The following is a 19,092-nucleotide window of genomic DNA, read 5'->3' on the forward strand; positions in this document are numbered from 1 at the left end:
CTGTTCTTTTTCTGAAAAAAAAAAACAACAAAAACTTTCACAATCCGAATTTACGAAAATTCGATCTTTAGTAAATACCCACCCTAAATCCGAGATCATAGCTCTGTTATTACAAATAAGTGTATGTATTTTTAAAATATATTATCCAGGTATGGGATCCCTTGTCTGGAAACCTGTTATCCACAAAGCTATGAATTACAGGAAGGCCATGGACTTCATTTTGATCAAATAACTGATTTCCTTTTTTTTCTGTAATAATAAAACAGCAGCTTGCACTTGATCCAAAATAAGATATAATTATCCTTATTGGAAGCAAAATGTTCCTGTTGGGTTTATTTAAATTACTGAAATCCAAATTACCGAAAAACATCCCTTACCCGGAAAAACTCAGGTCCCGAGCATTCTAGATAACAGGTTCCATAGCTGTAACAGAATAACAGACTAGCAAAGGAAAAGGCGAAATAATAAGGAGAAAGTAAAAAATTTAAGTTGCATTACAAAGGGGTAAACAAACAGTAAATAATAAAATGGAAAGCTCATATAAACGCCAATGTTAGGGACCAATATATTGTGCCAGTGCCATATAAAGTAATAGCATACCCTTAGTTAGTTGTAATTACTTACTTTATCTTCCCAGGGGGACCACATTGCTTTCAGGTGTTTAAAATCATATTAAAGCAACTTTCTAAAAAAAAGAATATATGTAAATTCTTATTAAATGTACTACTTGTGATGTGTCTGGCCACTACGGGGTTAAACCAAATATATCCCAGGGTAGGAGAGATTTATTGGGCTGGGGTGAAGCCAGAGCTGACTCAGTGAAGTCAATCAGTTAGTGGGAAGCAGTGGTTGTTGGGAAATAAGTGCAGGTGCCGCAGGTGCGATTTATTACTAAAAACAGTGGGAAGTGCCGGCTGGTGCTCAGAATTCTCTGTCCCTGTCTGAAAAGCAACGTGAGAAGGGGGTATTGATCCCCCCCAGCCAATGAAGAACCTCTAAATGCATTTTTTCCAGACCATTCTTAGGTGGAAGACTGCAAAAGGCCAGAAGTCCGTAACCTTCAAAAAGGGTACATATCATTTCTGTTATATAGTTATAATTAGCCATGTAAAACTAGGAAAGGGTCCACTGTCTTTCAAATTGACAGGGGTCCCCAATATAAAAAGAGAAATGCATGATTTATAAAGGAAATTAATATAAATTGCAAATGTGCATGGGAGAAAGGGAAAGCATTTCCAAATGAACTATTTCTGGTGTAAGTGACTTCCCCTTTAAATGACTCTTATGGCAGTTGGGAGACTAGCAGTGCCATTGGCTGCTCTACTCCATAAACTGACAGCTCATCCCTTTGGTTCATTTTTTCATGGTTAAACAGGGAAATAATAATCAGAGCATAACCCTACTGTCAAAGTCTCTGTTAAAGGGGTTGTTGAGCTTTAAGGTTTGTCTTTTTTCTTAAAGGGGTGGTTTACCTTTAAGTAAATTTTTTGTATGTTATAGAAAGGCCATGTCTTAGAAACGTTTCCATTGGTCTTTATTATTTATTTTTTAGTGTTGTTTTAATTATTTGCCTTCTTTTGACTCTTTCCAGCTTTCAAATGGGGGTCACTGACCCCATCTAAAAACAAATGCTCTGTATAACTACAAATGTATTGTTATTACTACTTTTTGTTATTCATCTTTCTAGTCAGACTTCTCCTATTCATATTCCATAAATATATGGTTGCTACAGTAATTTGGACCCTAGCAACCAGATGGCTGAAATTGCAAACCGCAGAGCTGCTGAATAAAAAGCTAAATAACTCAAAAACAAATGAGAAAAAAATGAAAACCAAAAAAATTGCAAATTGTCTCTGAATATCACTTTCTACATCATTAACTAAAAGTTGATTTAAAGGTGAACAACCCCTTTTAACCACTTTCAATTTGTCTTAATTTTTATATATAGTAATATAGTAATAGTATAATAGTTTTGTGAATAATTTGTGGTCTTCACTGTTTTGCTAGTTGTCAGATGGGGTCACTGACCCCGGCAGCAAAAATACTATTGCTCTGTGATAAAATGTTATTGTTTTTTATTCCATATATTTGCTGTTTCAGTCCTCCCCTATATATCTTCCAATCTCTCATTCAATCAGCTGCCATGCTGCAATATTAACAGTTTTCTAGCAGAAAACCACGCCCTGGTAGTCAAATGGTAGCAATGCCTGTTTGGCTGCTTCCAAGCTATTGTATTTGAATACAATCTTGCTCAGAATTGTGCTTGTTTTACTGTATAATTACCAGCCTGAAAAAATCCAGAAAGTCTACCTGTATTTTTTTAAATGCTACCTGTGATTCTCAGTGCCCCCCCCAAATTCAAAGCTGGAAAGAGTCAGAAGAAGAAGGCAAATGAAAAAACTATTTTAAAAAAATGACCAATTGAAAAGTTGTTTAGAATTGACCATTCTTAAAAGTTAACTTAAAGGGCGTTTAAAGTCTAAAATAGAATAAGGCTAGAAATGCTGTATTCTGTATACTAAATATAAACATGAACTTACTGCACCACAAGCCTAATCAAATAAATAATTTATGCTTTCAAAGTTGGCTACAGGGGGTCACCATCTTGTAACTTTGTTAAACATCTTTGCAAGACTAAGACTGTGCACATGCTCAGTGTGGTCTGGGCTGCTTAGGGATCATCATAAACAAAGCTGCTTGAGTTCTGCATGGCTGGGAAGTAAGGCGGGGGCTCCCTCTGCTGTTCATAAGTATGATTGTTTCCCTGCTCAGCAGTTAGGGACCATCTGACAATTCCTATCCGCAGCAGTAAATGAAGGGAGAATTTCACTGCATACAGTCAGGTTTCTTATAAAAACTGTACACATTTTTTAATTAAAGTATATTGGAGATAGGTTTCTTTTTTATTAAAGAAAGTAAAAATGGGATTTTATTTTTTTGCCTTTACATGCCCTTAAAGGAAAACTATACCCCCCAAACAATGTAGGTCTCTATTAAAAGATACTGAGTAAAACAGCTCATGTGTAAAACCCTGCTTCATGTAAATGAACCATTATCATAATAATATACTTTTTTAGTAGTATGTGCCATTGGGTAATCATAAATAGAAAATTGCCATTTTAGAAAATAAGGGCCGCCCCCTGAGATCGTAAGATTCACTGTGCACACATACAAACCACATGTAAGGTCACATGAGCCAATTAACAGACAGAGTTCTGCCTTTTGCTTCCTCACTTCTTCCTGTTACAGTTAGTGTTGTAGTATTTCTGGTCAGGTGATCTCTGAGGCAGCACAGATAGAGTCACGAAATGGTGGTTCAAGGCAAGAGATGTAAAAGGGCAATATTTATGTAAATATATATTCCAGTTTGGTAAGATTCTTTAATATGCCACTTAATTTGATATAAACTATCTGTTGCTTAAGTATTCATTTTGGGGGTATAGTTTTCCTTTAAAAGGGGAATCGCCCCTTTAAAAGAACAGGCCTCCAACTGAGCCATTGCAACAGATGCAGCAAATTACTACTGTATAGAGAATACTTCGAGAAAAACAATTGCCTGCTCTCTAGCTATAACCCAATGGTTTGGGCAAATGACTGCCTCACTTCTTACGGTGGTACCTGAACCTGTGTACTTGTGAATTCCATATCCAATGTGATTTTGTACAGTTACCTTGGAGCAACTATTCCTTTTTGATGTCGGTGCATGTACTGTATAGCACCACCACTGTAAATTCGATTTTATGCTGATCCAAATTAAAGAAGAACCCCTTATCTGGAAAACTCTGGGCCCCCATCAAAGAGGTATATTTATTAAAGAGTGTAACTAGACTGAGTGAAATTCCGCTGCACTCCATTCATTCTTACAGCATTTTTAAAGACCTATTTATGAATGGCGGAAAGCTATAATTTACCCTTTGACAAATATGCCTTTAAAAATGCCATAGGAAGGAATAGAGAGCAGTGGAATTTCACTCTCCCGAACTGTGGAGTCTGTTTTCACTCTTTGATAAATATGTCCCAAAGTTTGATGTGGACCTACCACAATTTTCTTGGTCTTGGTAGACATATCAGTATTTACATTGTCGGACTGGGGTGTCTAGGACCCACTGGTGCTGCCACCTCTAGGCTTTTCACCTCTGTCACTGGCACCCTCTGCCAAAAGGCCCCAGACCTACTCCATCCCCCACTTGCAACTCCTTATGTAACTTCTACTTCCTAGTTGTGGCCGAGAGCAGGGTTTGGAGTAGAGAGCCAAAGGAGGTATCTGGCAGGGAACAGGAGCGGGTCTGGGTCAGCAGGGCCCACCGGGGTCCCACTGGCCCAGTCTGACCCTGAATATATTGGCCATTTTAGACTTGTATGTAATCCCGTGAAGTGTCCTCTGCCTAACCTGATCCCATCCTCTCAAGAGTACATATACTGAAATTATCAGCATTCTTTTTTTACCTCCCAACAGCCATTGGGTCTGCTGCCCAGTGTAGGACTGGCCCACAAGGATACCAGGAAAACTCCCGGTGGGCCCAGGTGTCAGTGGCCCCTCATGCTGCTAAACATTTGGCCTATTTCATGGTCATTCTTTATTTCTATGAGAACAAAAAGGCTAAATAGTTGGAATAATAGAGCATAGTATTATAGTATGTAAAGAAAAGGGACTAGGAGAACAGCGGTGAGGAGAGGAAGAATAATAGTACTGAGTGGGCCCTTGGTCTAAAGTTTTTGGATGGGCCCCTGGTGTCCCAGTCCAACACTGCTGCCGCCTCTACTGATCACCCCTGAATGGGAAAATGATTACTCAAAGCTAATATTTCCTGGGGTTCCCATGCACGTGGATTGGTCATGGTCTCCTTGTCCCTCCAACATGGACACCATCATGATTAAAGGGGAAAATGTAATATAGGCTTCATCATACTGAAATAAGAACCTTTCTAAACATAAACTATTAAATATTCTGCATCATTTGTGAAATAATCACGTTTATCTTCACTATTCCTCTCTCAGCATCTGTTTCTCTTCATTCTCTCTTCATGCAGCAGTTGGATTGTTAGATCCAATAGACAAACAAAATCTAACAAAATAACTGCCTTCTGCGCAAATCCTGCATGTAGAGAGACATAATGCCTGGTGATTTCAATAGAGTGAGCTCTAATACATCTTCTAGGCATAAGAAGCCCCCCTATAAGATATATTGGATCTAACTGTCAATGAATATCTGACACCCAACTCCTGCATGAAGAGAGAATGAAGAGAAACAGATGCTGAGAGAGGAATAGTGAAGATAAACTTGATTATTTCAGAAACACTACAGAATTTTTAACTGATTATATTTAGACAGTTTCTTATTTCAGTATGATGAAGTTTATATTACATCTTCATTTTCACGATAGTTCCCCTTTAATAGAGATCAGTCCAGCCGTAAAGTTTTTAGACTAAAGTCTGTATATTTCCCCTGCTCGTCTGACAAACTTCATTAGACAAAGCGAAGGTTTCTGACAGCCCGCTGACCGCTAATTCCTGCTGATGTTGCGCCGTTCAGGATGAGCGAAGACAAGCGGCAGTCAGATATTTAGGATACAGGAGAAATAAAGCTGACAGACGCGCAATAGAAATCATAGGGGCGGCTGGAGGAGATGTATAGTCATTGGGCATTGACTCAAGCTAAAAACCTGTCTAAGATATTAAGTCACATTAGTGATACGGCCTGAACATTTCCAATGCATTGCACCTTTCTCAGCTTTATAATTGGCTCTGGGTGTTGCAGGGAGGGAAGAGATAAAATAAAGCACATGTTATATTCTGTAAGATCTGGCTGAGACTGTCAGTATGCACATGAAGCATGCCCACCCTGCAGCCTGCCAGCTGTTGTTGAACTGCAGCTCCCGGCGTCTCATGGAAAAGGGAGAAATCACTGCAACTAGAAAGGGCGTTTCTCAAAGATCTACATATTTCTGTATGGGAGCAGTGTCGGATTGGCCAACCGGGATATCAGGAAAACTCCCGGTGGGCCAAAGTGTCAGTGGGCCCTCATGCTGCTAAACTTTTGGCCTATTTCATGGTCATTCCCTATTATATGAGAACAAAGAGGCTAAATAGATGGAATAATAGATTTATAGTATGTAAAGAAAACAAACTAGGAGAATAGAGGTTGATTGAGGAGATGAAGAATATTAGTACTGAGAGTGGGCCCCTGGTCTAAGGTTTTATGGTGTCCCAGTCCGACACTGTCTGGAAGAGTGCACTATCAAATATATTGGTTGTTGATTGAGATATGGAGACTGCAAGAACAAAATAAGTGTGCATTTAGGAGGCTGTCTCGTCCCATCAAAGCCGTAGCTCAATTGATGCGCTCTAATCTAGGGCTACCTGTCCACTGGGGCATACGTGGTTCTACAGTGTCGGACTAGGCCTTGGTCAGAGAATACAGATTGTACATTCATTTCCTTTCATCTTCAAATATGAATTAAAATGGGTTACAGTGACCCTGTTGGTCACTTGGCATTTAGGCCTGGCGTTAGAGTGAAATGACTGCACTGCCCTCTAGTGTTCATATAGTGCACTGCTTCGCTAGCTCTTGTACATTACAGCACCATTTACACACACACAGATAATAGGCAGCACTCACATTATGCACTGTTTATCAATGGGTTCACATCCACCAGGGTCCGTCCACTCCTGGATCAACTCGTACTCTAATGATTATAGGCAGTGAACCATCATTATAGTTAAAAAAAAAAAAAAGGCTTTTAATTTCACATCAAGGGCAACAGCAATGTTTCAACTTAATAAAGATCTATTATGGGCCTAAAACTTTGCTGTAGCCCTTGATGTGTAAATGAAGGCTTTTTTTTAAGTATAATGATGGAGTGCTGTCTATAATCGTTGCATTACAGGACCATTAGCGACATTAAACGGATGGTTCACCTTTCCATTAACATTTGGCATGTTATAGAATAACTAATTATAAGCAACTTTTCAATTGACCTTTTTTATATAGTTTCAGAATAATTTGCCTTTTTTCTGACTCTTTCCAGCTTTCAAATGGGGGTCACTGACCCAATCTAAAAAAAATTATTATTATTATTGCTAGTTTTTATTACCATTCTTACTATTCAGGCCTCTCCTATTCATATTTGTTTAGCCAGATGTACAGTTCTTAAACTATATTAGAGTTAGAAGGGAAAGACACGATTCTAGAAATTATTAGTACAGGAATTTAAGCTATTTATTTGCTAGGCTATCACCCTAGCAACTAGTCACTGGTTTAAATGTTTTTGACAATGTGATATGGTGGCTCAGTTTCATTTTGCAGAAAGGGAAAAAAAAGACCAATTACAATGGGGCTTAACTTAAAGTCTGCATTAAACTAGGGATGCACCAAATCCAGGATTTGGTTCGGGATTGGCCTTTTTCAGCAGGATGAGGATTCGGAGGAACCGAATCCGAATCGTAAGTATATATATGCAAATTAGGGCAGAAGGGAAATTGCATGACTTTTTGTCACAAAACAAGGAAGTAAAAAATGTTTCCCCCCTTCCTGCCCCTAATTTGCATATGCTAATTAGGATTTGGATTCGGTTTGGTATTTGGCCGAATCTTTTGCGAAATAGTGATTCCAAAATAGTAGATTCGGTGCATCCCTACAACAAACCGAAAGTTAACGTTAGAGGTGAATTTCGCCTTAACTCCTTCTACTCCAGGTTGGCAGGGTATGAGTTAAGTGCCGCTTGTCGTGCTGTTCTCTCCGGTTTTGCCTCCACAGTCTGTGATGGGAACATGTCAGCGCTGTGCATGTGTAATTAAGACATTACTTCTGATTAACGTGACAGGCCTGTTATTAATCTGTCTTATTTGCAAGTTGCTTTAAGTGTTTAGCATCTAAAAGTGATGCCACGCTCCCTTTTCCAAGCTTCTTCATGCCAGACCCTTCGCCCTCCACTGGCATTCCTGTTGCAACTACTCTATCTAAATGTGTGTAGTACTGCTACTTTCCCTATATATACACCCTCTGCTACTGGTCTGTCTTCTCTGTCGGCCCAGCATTCTGTGTGCGTTCCTGGAACTATGGAGTCCAGTTGGGAGAGTTCTGCACTAATGTGCCAATTCAGTTTGAAGGTATCTTCAAACCTATCAAATATTATCCCGGGTAGGCCTTAGGAAAGAGCCACTTAGCTGCCAACTTGGTCTGGAGGGGCCAAATCAGCAGCTTTTATTGCCCCATGTAAGGCTACAGTGGCGTATCAAGAATGTTCACACCCTCCTGCAAACAAAATTGTTTAGAGGGGCCCAGCGTGCAAATCTGCTCCAGCCAAAAACCTTATAGATGATCCTGGGGTCCAGCCCTCCTGCTACAAGGGGGTCTGCTTCCTCTATGGTTCACTGTATGGGCAGCTTTATTGGTGTAAGTAAAAGGCAGTCAATACAGCTACAGCCCTAGCCCTCCCAGCTGCTGGGTTTAAGAAAAGTAGTAGTTGAATGGCCTCGTATGTTTCCTCTCCCTAAACCACAGGCCCATTTACCTATCTGATATGTGGGGGGATTGAAATGGAGACCAAGGATTCTGTCCACTACAAACTGGAGTGTTCATTTATATTAAATAGTTACAATTGTATCTTTGCATATCTGAAATTGTTACAAATGTATCTAAGTGCAGCTGCTGACTATTCTGGGCTCCCTGCCAAAAGCCTCTTATATAATTACATTACAGAAAACTACAGTATGTTTCTTATTCTGGTTGTTCAGTGCAGAAATCCTGGACATTTCAGTGACAATCCGGGACTCCGTGCTGAGCTGTCACAATTGGGGCTGTCCAGCGAAAAACGGGACAGTTGGGAGGTGTGGGAGTGGGAGGAGGACAGCTCTTGGGGAGGGAATATAGAAATTGGTGGCTAAGCTTGGAGCACTTACTGTAGGGTAAATACTTAATATATATTAAATCAAATCAGTAGTGATGGGCGAATCTCTCCCATTTTGCTTCGCCGAAAAATCTGCGAATTTCCCGCAAAATCCACAAAAAAATTTGTGAAATTCGAACGTTTTCACGAATCGATCAATTCGAATGTTTTCACCAAAATCAAAAATGTTAAAGTTTTCACTTGAAAATCGAGCAATTCGAACGGTTTCACCATAAAATCAAGCAATTCGAACGATTTAGTGGGAAAAAAATCTAGCAATACCAACGTTAAATTGACGGAAATTGACGAATTATACACGGGAGATTCGCAATTTTTTTTGCCAGCGGCGAAAACTGAAGATTCGCCGCAAATTTGTGCCAGGCAAATTTATTCGGCCTTCACTACAAATCAGCACTTCGCCTTTTCCTTGAGTTCCATCCCTTTACAGCAGTGTAAAAGCTATAGCTGCCTGCTGTATCCTGGTGTATTTATCGTCAGCAGAGCAGTACTCTATTTATAGAGTTCTAGGGTCATGTTCTCTAGGGGCTAAAGTTGTAGCTGCTCATGTGAAAACTAATGTATCCAATTGCAAACCCCCTTCTCTATACAAGAAACAACACTTAAATAGTTGTCCACCTTTAAGTTAACGTTTAGTATGATGTAGAGACTTATTTTGAGACAATTTGCAATTGGTCTTCATTTTTTCATGTTTTTTTTTTTTTAAATTAGTTTTTTTTTTTTCAGCAGCTCTCCAGTTCTAAAATGTCAGCGACTATCTGATTGCTAGGGTCCAAATGATCTTGGCAACCAGAGAGCGGTTTGACTGAGACACTGGTATATGAATAGGTGAGTACCTGAATAGAAAGATAAATAATAAAATGCAACAATAACAACCCTCAACTGAAAGCTGAAAACAGTCAGAAGGAGGCAAGTACTTTAATTACTAAAACTATACGCTATAAAAAAAAAATGAAGACCAATAGAAAAGCTACTTAAAACTGGCCACTCTATAAGATGCTAAAAGTTAACTTAAAAGATGAACCACCCCTTTGAAATTAAGTGAATATTGAGAAATAACAAAGAATACTCGTCACAGTTTGGCCATTTAGAACATAACCATCCAGTTCTAGAGCCATTGAGATAGAGGAGGAGCTCCTTCTACTGACGAGAGAAAATCTGTGAGGTCATAAAGAAACTGTCAACTTGGCAGTTTGTCCCTAGTAAAGAGAAGAACAGGTGTAACAAGGCAGTAAAACTCTATGGTGCAGCACATATAGACTTACCTTCATTAAATTCAATTGGCTTTATTCTTCGTTTATTGTCTTGAACCAATTAGCCTTTCTCTCCACTTTGAATTAAAATCTAGCCTTATAGATGGAAATAAATGAGGTGTAAACAGGACAGGTGGGTTACAGTTTACTCTAAACCATGGTCCGACCTACCAGGTTAACCTCATCCTTGCTGTTCACAATCACGGTGGTACAATAGTTAGTGCAACTGCCTTGCACCTCTGGAGCCTTTGGTTGTATGATGTTCTCCCCATTCTTCTATTGGTTTCCTCCAGCACCCCAAAAACATATACGATAATTGACCATTGTGAATATGATAGAGACTTAGATTGCATGCTCCACTGGCTGATGTGTAATCTTTGTGATGCACTGCAGAATATGTTGGTGCTATAAAATTATTTTGGAAAGTTCCATTCTCTTGCAGTATAATAATCTCCAACAGATTGGGTGGTGAGCAACAGTTCTAAGCCCCCCAATTTATGTAAAGTGGGCCCCATTAAGCACAGGCCTATGATTCAGCCCTTCCAGCATGTGGATCTGTGCTGCCAATATTCCTCTCCTACAGAGCTTATTCTTTCTCCGCATTCATTTGAGTATCATTTTCTCCCACAAAGGGATCTTGGTGCTCGGGCTCTGCGTGATTTATCCCAGCGGGGTGCCTGCTATTCTCCTGGGGGAAAGTAATGCAGATAAGTTAGTTTTTCCCTTTTGTGCAGAGAGAGAGGGAGAGAGAGAGAGAGTGTATATGACAAATACTGTGCTTAGATGTGCTCTAGCTAAACCATGTTGATTTTATTGCTACAAATAAGGTATTTAAAGGTTCCTCTATTCTTTCATGCAAAAAGGGAATACATTACAGTGAGCTGATGCATGGATTGTTCCATGCGCCAGTACAAGGCATTTCTCTTTGTCATACTGTAGCTATTGGGAGATGCAACTGTCATCTGATATAATTGCTTTAAATTTAGCGGGAATAATATCATTTACTTTCCACCGCTTTATTTTCCAGAACCATAATATAATACACAAGCCATGAATATCCTGTAAATTATATTATTATAGATGTTGCTTAGTGATATCATCAGTTATAATTGATGCTCAGTTATGTTTACATGTGTTTATTATAATAAAGTACCCTTATTATAAATTATTATAAGGATGTTGGTCACCTTGGAGTTCCATGACCTATATAGACCTATATAGAAGCACTCGGCCTTATGCTTTTATAAGGTTATTGAATAGAGTCCTGCAGTAGGTTGGGTACCCGTGGGTTACGTGCAAAACAAGTGGGTACCCTGCAGGTTGTAGGTAGGTTTTTTTTAGGTACAGGTATAGATGCGGGTCTTCTGGTTGTAGGTTGCGTTACGGGTCTCATCTATATTTCTTATCTTATGTTATCTATACTCAAAGGGGTTGTTCACCTTCAAACAACTAGTTGTTTTTAGTAGGGATGCACTGAATCCACTATTTGGGATTCGGCCGAACCCCCGAATCCTTCCTGAAAGATTCGGCTGAATACCGAACCAAATCCTAATTTGCATATGCAAATTAAGGGTGGGAAGAGGAAAACATTTTTTACTTCCTTGTTTTGTGACAAAAACTCACGCGATTTCCCTCCCGCCCCTAATTAGCATATGCAAATTAGGATTTGGATCCTGCTGAAAAAGGCCGAATCCAGAACCAAATCCTGGATTCGGTGCATCCCTAGTTTTTAGATAATCGCCAGTAACAACAACTTTTTCCAATTACTTTCTATTTTCTATGTGCCACCGTTTTTCTAATATTGAAGTGTAAAGTGTCATTTTCACTTTCTAAAGCAGCTCTGAGGGTGGTCACTGACCCTGTAAACTGTTCTAAATTGATACATTTAGTTGATACATTTCTCTTCTTTGTCCCTGCTGAGCAGAATCTCTGGGTTTCATTACAGGCAGCTGAATTGATACAATAGTTACTAATACTCCAGAGAAGCTGCTGATAAATGTATCAACTCAATGTTGCAGAATTGTAACAGTTTAGAATCTACACCTGAATTACTGAGCTGCCAGACTCAAACACCAGAGACACAAACATTAAACTTAGATTTTGGAAAAACAGTAAAAAATAAATAATGGAAAGTAATTTAAAATAGTCTTTATTTCTGGGGAACAATCTGTAAACAACTGAACTTAAAAAAGTGTTTGGAAGGTGAACAACCCCTTTTAACTACTTTTAAAAAAATGTTAAAACCTTTTTTCTGTCCCCGCCCATTTCTGATGATTCCACTTCCGGTTTGCATCCAAAGCACTTAATGTTCAATGATTGGCAGCGGGTTGTGAATAAGGCAGTTGCGGGTCGGTGGGTGAATCCAAGCGAGTAAATATGCAGGTTGTGGTGTGGGTCACGGGCTGTGGGCCCGGGTCTCTTTGGTTCAGCACAGGACATTATTCTCTATAGTGTATGTGTGTGTATATATATATATATATATATATATATATACTGTATATATGTATGTATATATATATATATATATATATATATATATATATATATATATATATATATATATATATATATATATATATATATATATATATATTATAGTGATGGGCGAATATCTGCCGTTTCACTGTGCGGGAAAATTCAAGAAAAATCGTGAAATCAGAAAGTTCACAGAAAAATCTAGCAAATCGAACGTTTTCGCTAAAAAATCTAGCAATTTGAATGTTTTCACGAAAAAATTAAGCAATTTGAACGTTTTCACAAAAAATCAAGCAATTCGAACGTTTTCAGAGACAAAATCGAGCAATTCGAATGCTTCCACTAAAAAATCGAGCAATTCGAACGTTTTTACAATAAAAACGTGAAAATCGGAAATTAACGCCAGAGAATTTTCACTGGCGAATTTTCGTGGGATATTTGCGAATTTATTCGTCGGTGGAGAAACACGGAAATTCACCACAAAATCGTGCCATCACTATATATATATATATATATATATATATATATATATATATATATATATATATATATATATATATATATATATATATATATATATATATATATATATATATATATATATATATATATATATATGAACACTGGAAATGTAGGGTAGTCTATTGGATACATACTTACCAACCGTCCCATTTTTTCTGCGGGACAGTCCGTAGTTCTGGTTTGTTACTGAAATGTCCCGAGTTTCAGTTTGATCTCTTGCACCAACGCCAGAAAAATATACAATGTTTCTGGAACTTTATTAAAAAAGAGGCTTTTGGCAGAGAGTACAGAATACAGAAGCACCTGCACTTAGATACAACTGTAACTGTGTAAGATAAATCAGAGATACAACTGTAATTAATAAGATAAGTTTGGTAGCTTAACTAATAAAATATAACCCTAAACCCCCCCAGAAATGTGTTCAAACATTCCATTTATCTGATAAATTTTGAGAAATACTGTAGATGGTATTTAGGGGCCACAATATGGGTGAGGTCAAAGATGTCACCATACTACACTCAGCAGATCTTTGTCCCTGTTTACATTTTTATTCTGTTTTGATTACAAAAATGCTACATTGTTGGGGGTTACACGTGTGTGTGCCTTGTCCCATAGTAATTAATGGACCTGAATTTAACTTGTACGTTTAATTTTGGAATGATTGGGGGATGTGGATTACTACCCCTTAGCACTTCAAAGCTAAATTTGATAACACAGTAGTGCTGTCAAACTGGTGAGAAAAAAAGAAACTCATAATGATATACTTTGGGTATAAAATGGGTAGTTAACCCTCAAAACAAGTTATTGTAAAATGGCTGAGATATTGGCTTTTACACTGCTAATATAATGAATTTGAAACAGCAGTACCACCTGCTGTTTGTTCTGGCTAACATCGGTAGAAAATGACATTAATGAGAAAAGGAAAGTCTTATGATGTTGCTCTGCACAGAAGATGGTCAGGGAGCAGAGAAGAGTCATCTGATGTTTTCTCTGGTCAGTTCTAAGCAGAGCAACATCACAAGACTTTTCTCTTCTCAGTAACTTCATTTTCTGATTTAAGAAATTAAGCTGCCATGTGATTGTTTTATAGCACTGTGGGAGATAATGGACATTTTAGTGAAAGTCAGGGATGTAACTATAGAGCAGGGATCCCCAACCTTTACAACCCGTGAGCAACATTCAGAAGTAAAAGGAGTTTGGGAGCAACACTAGCATGAAAAATGTTCTTGGGGTGCCAAATAAGGGCTGTGATTGGCCATTTAGTAGCCCCTGTGTGGATTGTCAACCTACATTGAGGCTCTGTTTGGCAGTACATCTGGTTTTAATGCAATAAAACTTGCCTCCAAACCTATATATATATATATATATATATATATATATATGAGAACACTGGAAATGTAGGGTAGTCTATTGGATACATACTTACCAACCGTCCCATTTTTTCTGCGGGACAGTCCGTAGTTCTGGTTTGTTACTGAAATGTCCCGAGTTTCAGTTTGATCTCTTGCACCAACGCCAGAAAAATATACAATGTTTCTGGAACTTTATTAAAAAAGAGGCTTTTGGCAGAGAGTACAGAATACAGAAGCACCTGCACTTAGATACAACTGTAACTGTGTAAGATAAATCAGAGATACAACTGTAATTAATAAGATAAGTTTGGTAGCTTAACTAATAAAATATAACCCTAAACCCCCCCAGAAATGTGTTCAAACATTCCATTTATCTGATAAATTTTGAGAAATACTGTAGATGGTATTTAGGGGCCACAATATGGGTGAGGTCAAAGATGTCACCATACTACACTCGGCAGATCTTTGTCCCTGTTTACATTTTTATTCTGTTTTGATTACAAAAATGCTACATTGTTGGGGGTTACACGTGTGTGTGCCTTGTCCCATAGTAATTAATGGACCTGAATTTAACTTGTACGTTTAATTTTGGAATGATTGGGGGATGTGGATTACTACCCCTTAGCACTTCAAAGCTAAATTTGATAACACAGTAGTGCTGTCAAACTGGTGAGAAAAAAAAGAAACTCATAATGATATACTTTGGGTATAAAATGGGTAGTTAACCCTCAAAACAAGTTATTGTAAAATGGCTGAGATATTGGCTTTTACACTGCTAATATAATGAATTTGAAACAGCAGTACCACCTGCTGTTTGTTCTGGCTAACATCGGTAGAAAATGACATTAATGAGAAAAGGAAAGTCTTATGATGTTGCTCTGCACAGAAGATGGTCAGGGAGCAGAGAAGAGTCATCTGATGTTTTCTCTGGTCAGTTCTAAGCAGAGCAACATCACAAGACTTTTCTCTTCTCAGTAACTTCATTTTCTGATTTAAGAAATTAAGCTGCCATGTGATTGTTTTATAGCACTGTGGGAGATAATGGACATTTTAGTGAAAGTCAGGGATGTAACTATAGAGCAGGGATCCCCAACCTTTACAACCCGTGAGCAACATTCAGAAGTAAAAGGAGTTTGGGAGCAACACTAGCATGAAAAATGTTCTTGGGGTGCCAAATAAGGGCTGTGATTGGCCATTTAGTAGCCCCTGTGTGGATTGTCAACCTACATTGAGGCTCTGTTTGGCAGTACATCTGGTTTTAATGCAATAAAACTTGCCTCCAAACCTATATATATATATATATATATATATATATATATGAGAACACTGGAAATGTAGGGTAGTCTATTGGATACATACTTACCAACCGTCCCATTTTTTCTGCGGGACAGTCCGTAGTTCTGGTTTGTTACTGAAATGTCCCGAGTTTCAGTTTGATCTCTTGCACCAACGCCAGAAAAATATACAATGTTTCTGGAACTTTATTAAAAAAGAGGCTTTTGGCAGAGAGTACAGAATACAGAAGCACCTGCACTTAGATACAACTGTAACTGTGTAAGATAAATCAGAGATACAACTGTAATTAATAAGATAAGTTTGGTAGCTTAACTAATAAAATATAACCCTAAACCCCCCCAGAAATGCGTTCAAACATTCCATTTATCTGATAAATTTTGAGAAATACTGTAGATGGTATTTAGGGGCCACAATATGGGTGAGGTCAAAGATGTCACCATACTACACTCAGCAGATCTTTGTCCCTGTTTACATTTTTATTCTGTTTTGATTACAAAAATGCTACATTGTTGGGGGTTACACGTGTGTGTGCCTTGTCCCATAGTAATTAATGGACCTGAATTTAACTTGTACGTTTAATTTTGGAATGATTGGGGGATGTGGATTACTACCCCTTAGCACTTCAAAGCTAAATTTGATAACACAGTAGTGCTGTCAAACTGGTGAGAAAAAAAAGAAACTCATAATGATATACTTTGGGTATAAAATGGGTAGTTAACCCTCAAAACAAGTTATTGTAAAATGTCTGAGATATTGGCTTTTACACTGCTAATATAATGAATTTGAAACAGCAGTACCACCTGCTGTTTGTTCTGGCTAACATCGGTAGAAAATGACATTAATGAGAAAAGGAAAGTCTTATGATGTTGCTCTGCACAGAAGATGGTCAGGGAGCAGAGAAGAGTCATCTGATGTTTTCTCTGGTCAGTTCTAAGCAGAGCAACATCACAAGACTTTTCTCTTCTCAGTAACTTCATTTTCTGATTTAAGAAATTAAGCTGCCATGTGATTGTTTTATAGCACTGTGGGAGATAATGGACATTTTAGTGAAAGTCAGGGATGTAACTATAGAGCAGGGATCCCCAACCTTTACAACCCGTGAGCAACATTCAGAAGTAAAAGGAGTTTGGGAGCAACACTAGCATGAAAAATGTTCTTTGGGTGCCAAATAAGGGCTGTGATTGGCCATTTAGTAGCCCCTGTGTGGATTGTCAACCTACATTGAGGCTCTGTTTGGCAGTACATCTGGTTTTAATGCAATAAAACTTGCCTCCAAACCTGGAATTCAAAAATAAGCTCCTGCTTTGAGGCCACTGAGAGCAACGTCCAAGGGGTTGGAGATCAACATGTTACTCACGAGCTACTGGTTGGGGATCACTGCTATAGAGGAAGCAGACCCTGTGGCTGTTGAGGGGCTCAGGAAGTAAAGAGAACTCAGAGGAGACTGACAGATAAGATGTTTCATTATAAAAAAGTCTTGTAATATAATATGATTTTGCTTGATTCTGTGGCTCTGGCTCATGTTTATATGGAAGCTGAGAGTATATTTTCTGTGTGACATCCTTCCTGAGTTAAGATGCACCCTGTTCTTCTATTAGCAGGCATAGGGAAGCAATTTTCCTCTCCATTACTCGCCTCCTGGTATTTTTAGTAAAACTGAGTGGACTCGGCTAAAGACGAGAGCAAATAGGAACTGTTTGTCCGCATCGTTAAAATGCCTCCTACATTATATTGCACCCGGCTCTCAGAAAAATTGCTGCATTGCACAGACACATAAATACAAGGAAACAGCCTGTTGGGGAGGGAGGCTGTTGTAGTGGTATCCAGAAAACAGCCATTGCTAGAGGTGTTTTTATTTTACAGCCCACCCCGTGCATACTGACATGCACAATGCTATGCAAACTAGACATCAGTGTAGGAGTTGGGATAATTGATAGTGAGCCAGTGGGAAAAGGGATCCCCCACCCCGATCTATAATATAAAAAACATCTGCTTTAATACCGCCATTAGCCAGTAGATGGCACTGTTGCAACTGCAGCTCTCAGCTGGGGCAGGTAGGTTGCTGCAGGGCAAATACTGTATACAGAGCAGATGTTAATTGATGCCCGGTCTGTGTATGTGTTACGTGCACAATTCCAATCAAACTGCAATTACTCTTCGGTTTACTTCTCTGTTTGGCTGCGCATCATAAAGCCTGTACACAAAAGATTCTCCATAGTATATTCATATCTTCCCAGTGACAGCACTCCGTTTTTAAATTTAAATTGCCTCTAATTATCTCATATCATGGCAGCGAGAAAATGCAACGTTTCGAGTGGCACTCCACTCTTTATCAAGCATAAAACGCTATATAATCACATGATCTTATATACCTTGGAGCACACTGCCCTCTAGTGTCACAGCTTAACATATTTCTTAGTTTAAATGTCCATAATAAATTCAAATATATAATCCAAATAGCATCATAAAACAGACACTTATCTGAATATCCCAGTATCCAATAGTGATTACGGCTTATTCCTGCAGGGAAAATGCAATTTGTTCCTGTTACCACCTACAAGAAATGAGATCAAATTAAAATGACCATCTATTTAGATAAAAACGGATTTAAATCCTATTCATGATTAAGTCCATGTGGGGACGTAGAAAGGCACGGCTGGGTTCTGCTGCATTCTTTTACAAAAAGGAAGTACTTTCAATTTCATTCCTAATGAATGTATGTTGGATAACCTTTCTATTGCTGTTTTTGGGGTTTGTACCCCCTTTTTGTTCTCAGACAAAGTGAGATTTCAGCCTCACAGTGGGAGAAGCTGTGATCTGTTCTTTTAAATGTCTTTGTATTGTACAGAAATGGAGATTCCACAATTCATGTATTTGTGGTTTCCATATAAGACGGCTGAGCCTTGGGTCCTAAGAGATATGTGTAGCGACAACTGTATAATGCACAGACCTTTCATATCTTTATCCTTCTTCCTGTAACTGATCTGAGCTTGTAATATTGACTTCATGTCAGCGATCTGATGTGCCCTAAGCATTCAAGTCACTTTATAGCAATAAAAATGAAGTTACTGGCAGCTGTTAGAGCTGCATGTGCTGGGCAGTTCCCTAAATATTTATTGAGAGGCGCGGACGCCTATTAGAGATGTCGCGAACTGTTCGCCGGCGAACTTGTTCGCGCGAACATCGGGTGTTCGCGCTCGCCGGAAGTTCGCGAACGTCGCGCGACGTTCGCCATTTTGGGTTCGCCATTGTTGGCGCTTTTTTTTGCCCTCTCACCCCAGACCAGCA

At 38.7% G+C, this 19,092-nt stretch overlaps 1 protein-coding gene across 2 annotated transcripts in view; it reads left to right on the plus strand.

Annotated features, from left to right (window-relative positions):
- Positions 1-803: 803 nt before the first annotated feature.
- The window catches only part of grip2.L (glutamate receptor interacting protein 2 L homeolog), a 92,320-nt gene continuing 74,031 nt past the window's right edge, over positions 804-19,092 (plus strand). The window contains exon 1 of one of the 2 annotated variants that reach the window (XM_018256323.2): positions 804-1,069. In XM_018256323.2, the coding sequence (XP_018111812.1) occupies positions 1,000-1,069 (70 nt within the window). In that variant the 5' untranslated portion in view covers positions 804-999. 2 annotated transcript variants of the gene reach the window in all.

This window comes from Xenopus laevis, chromosome 4L, assembly GCF_017654675.1.
Source record: "Xenopus laevis strain J_2021 chromosome 4L, Xenopus_laevis_v10.1, whole genome shotgun sequence".
In the NCBI taxonomy this organism is placed as follows: Eukaryota; Metazoa; Chordata; class Amphibia; order Anura; family Pipidae; genus Xenopus; species Xenopus laevis.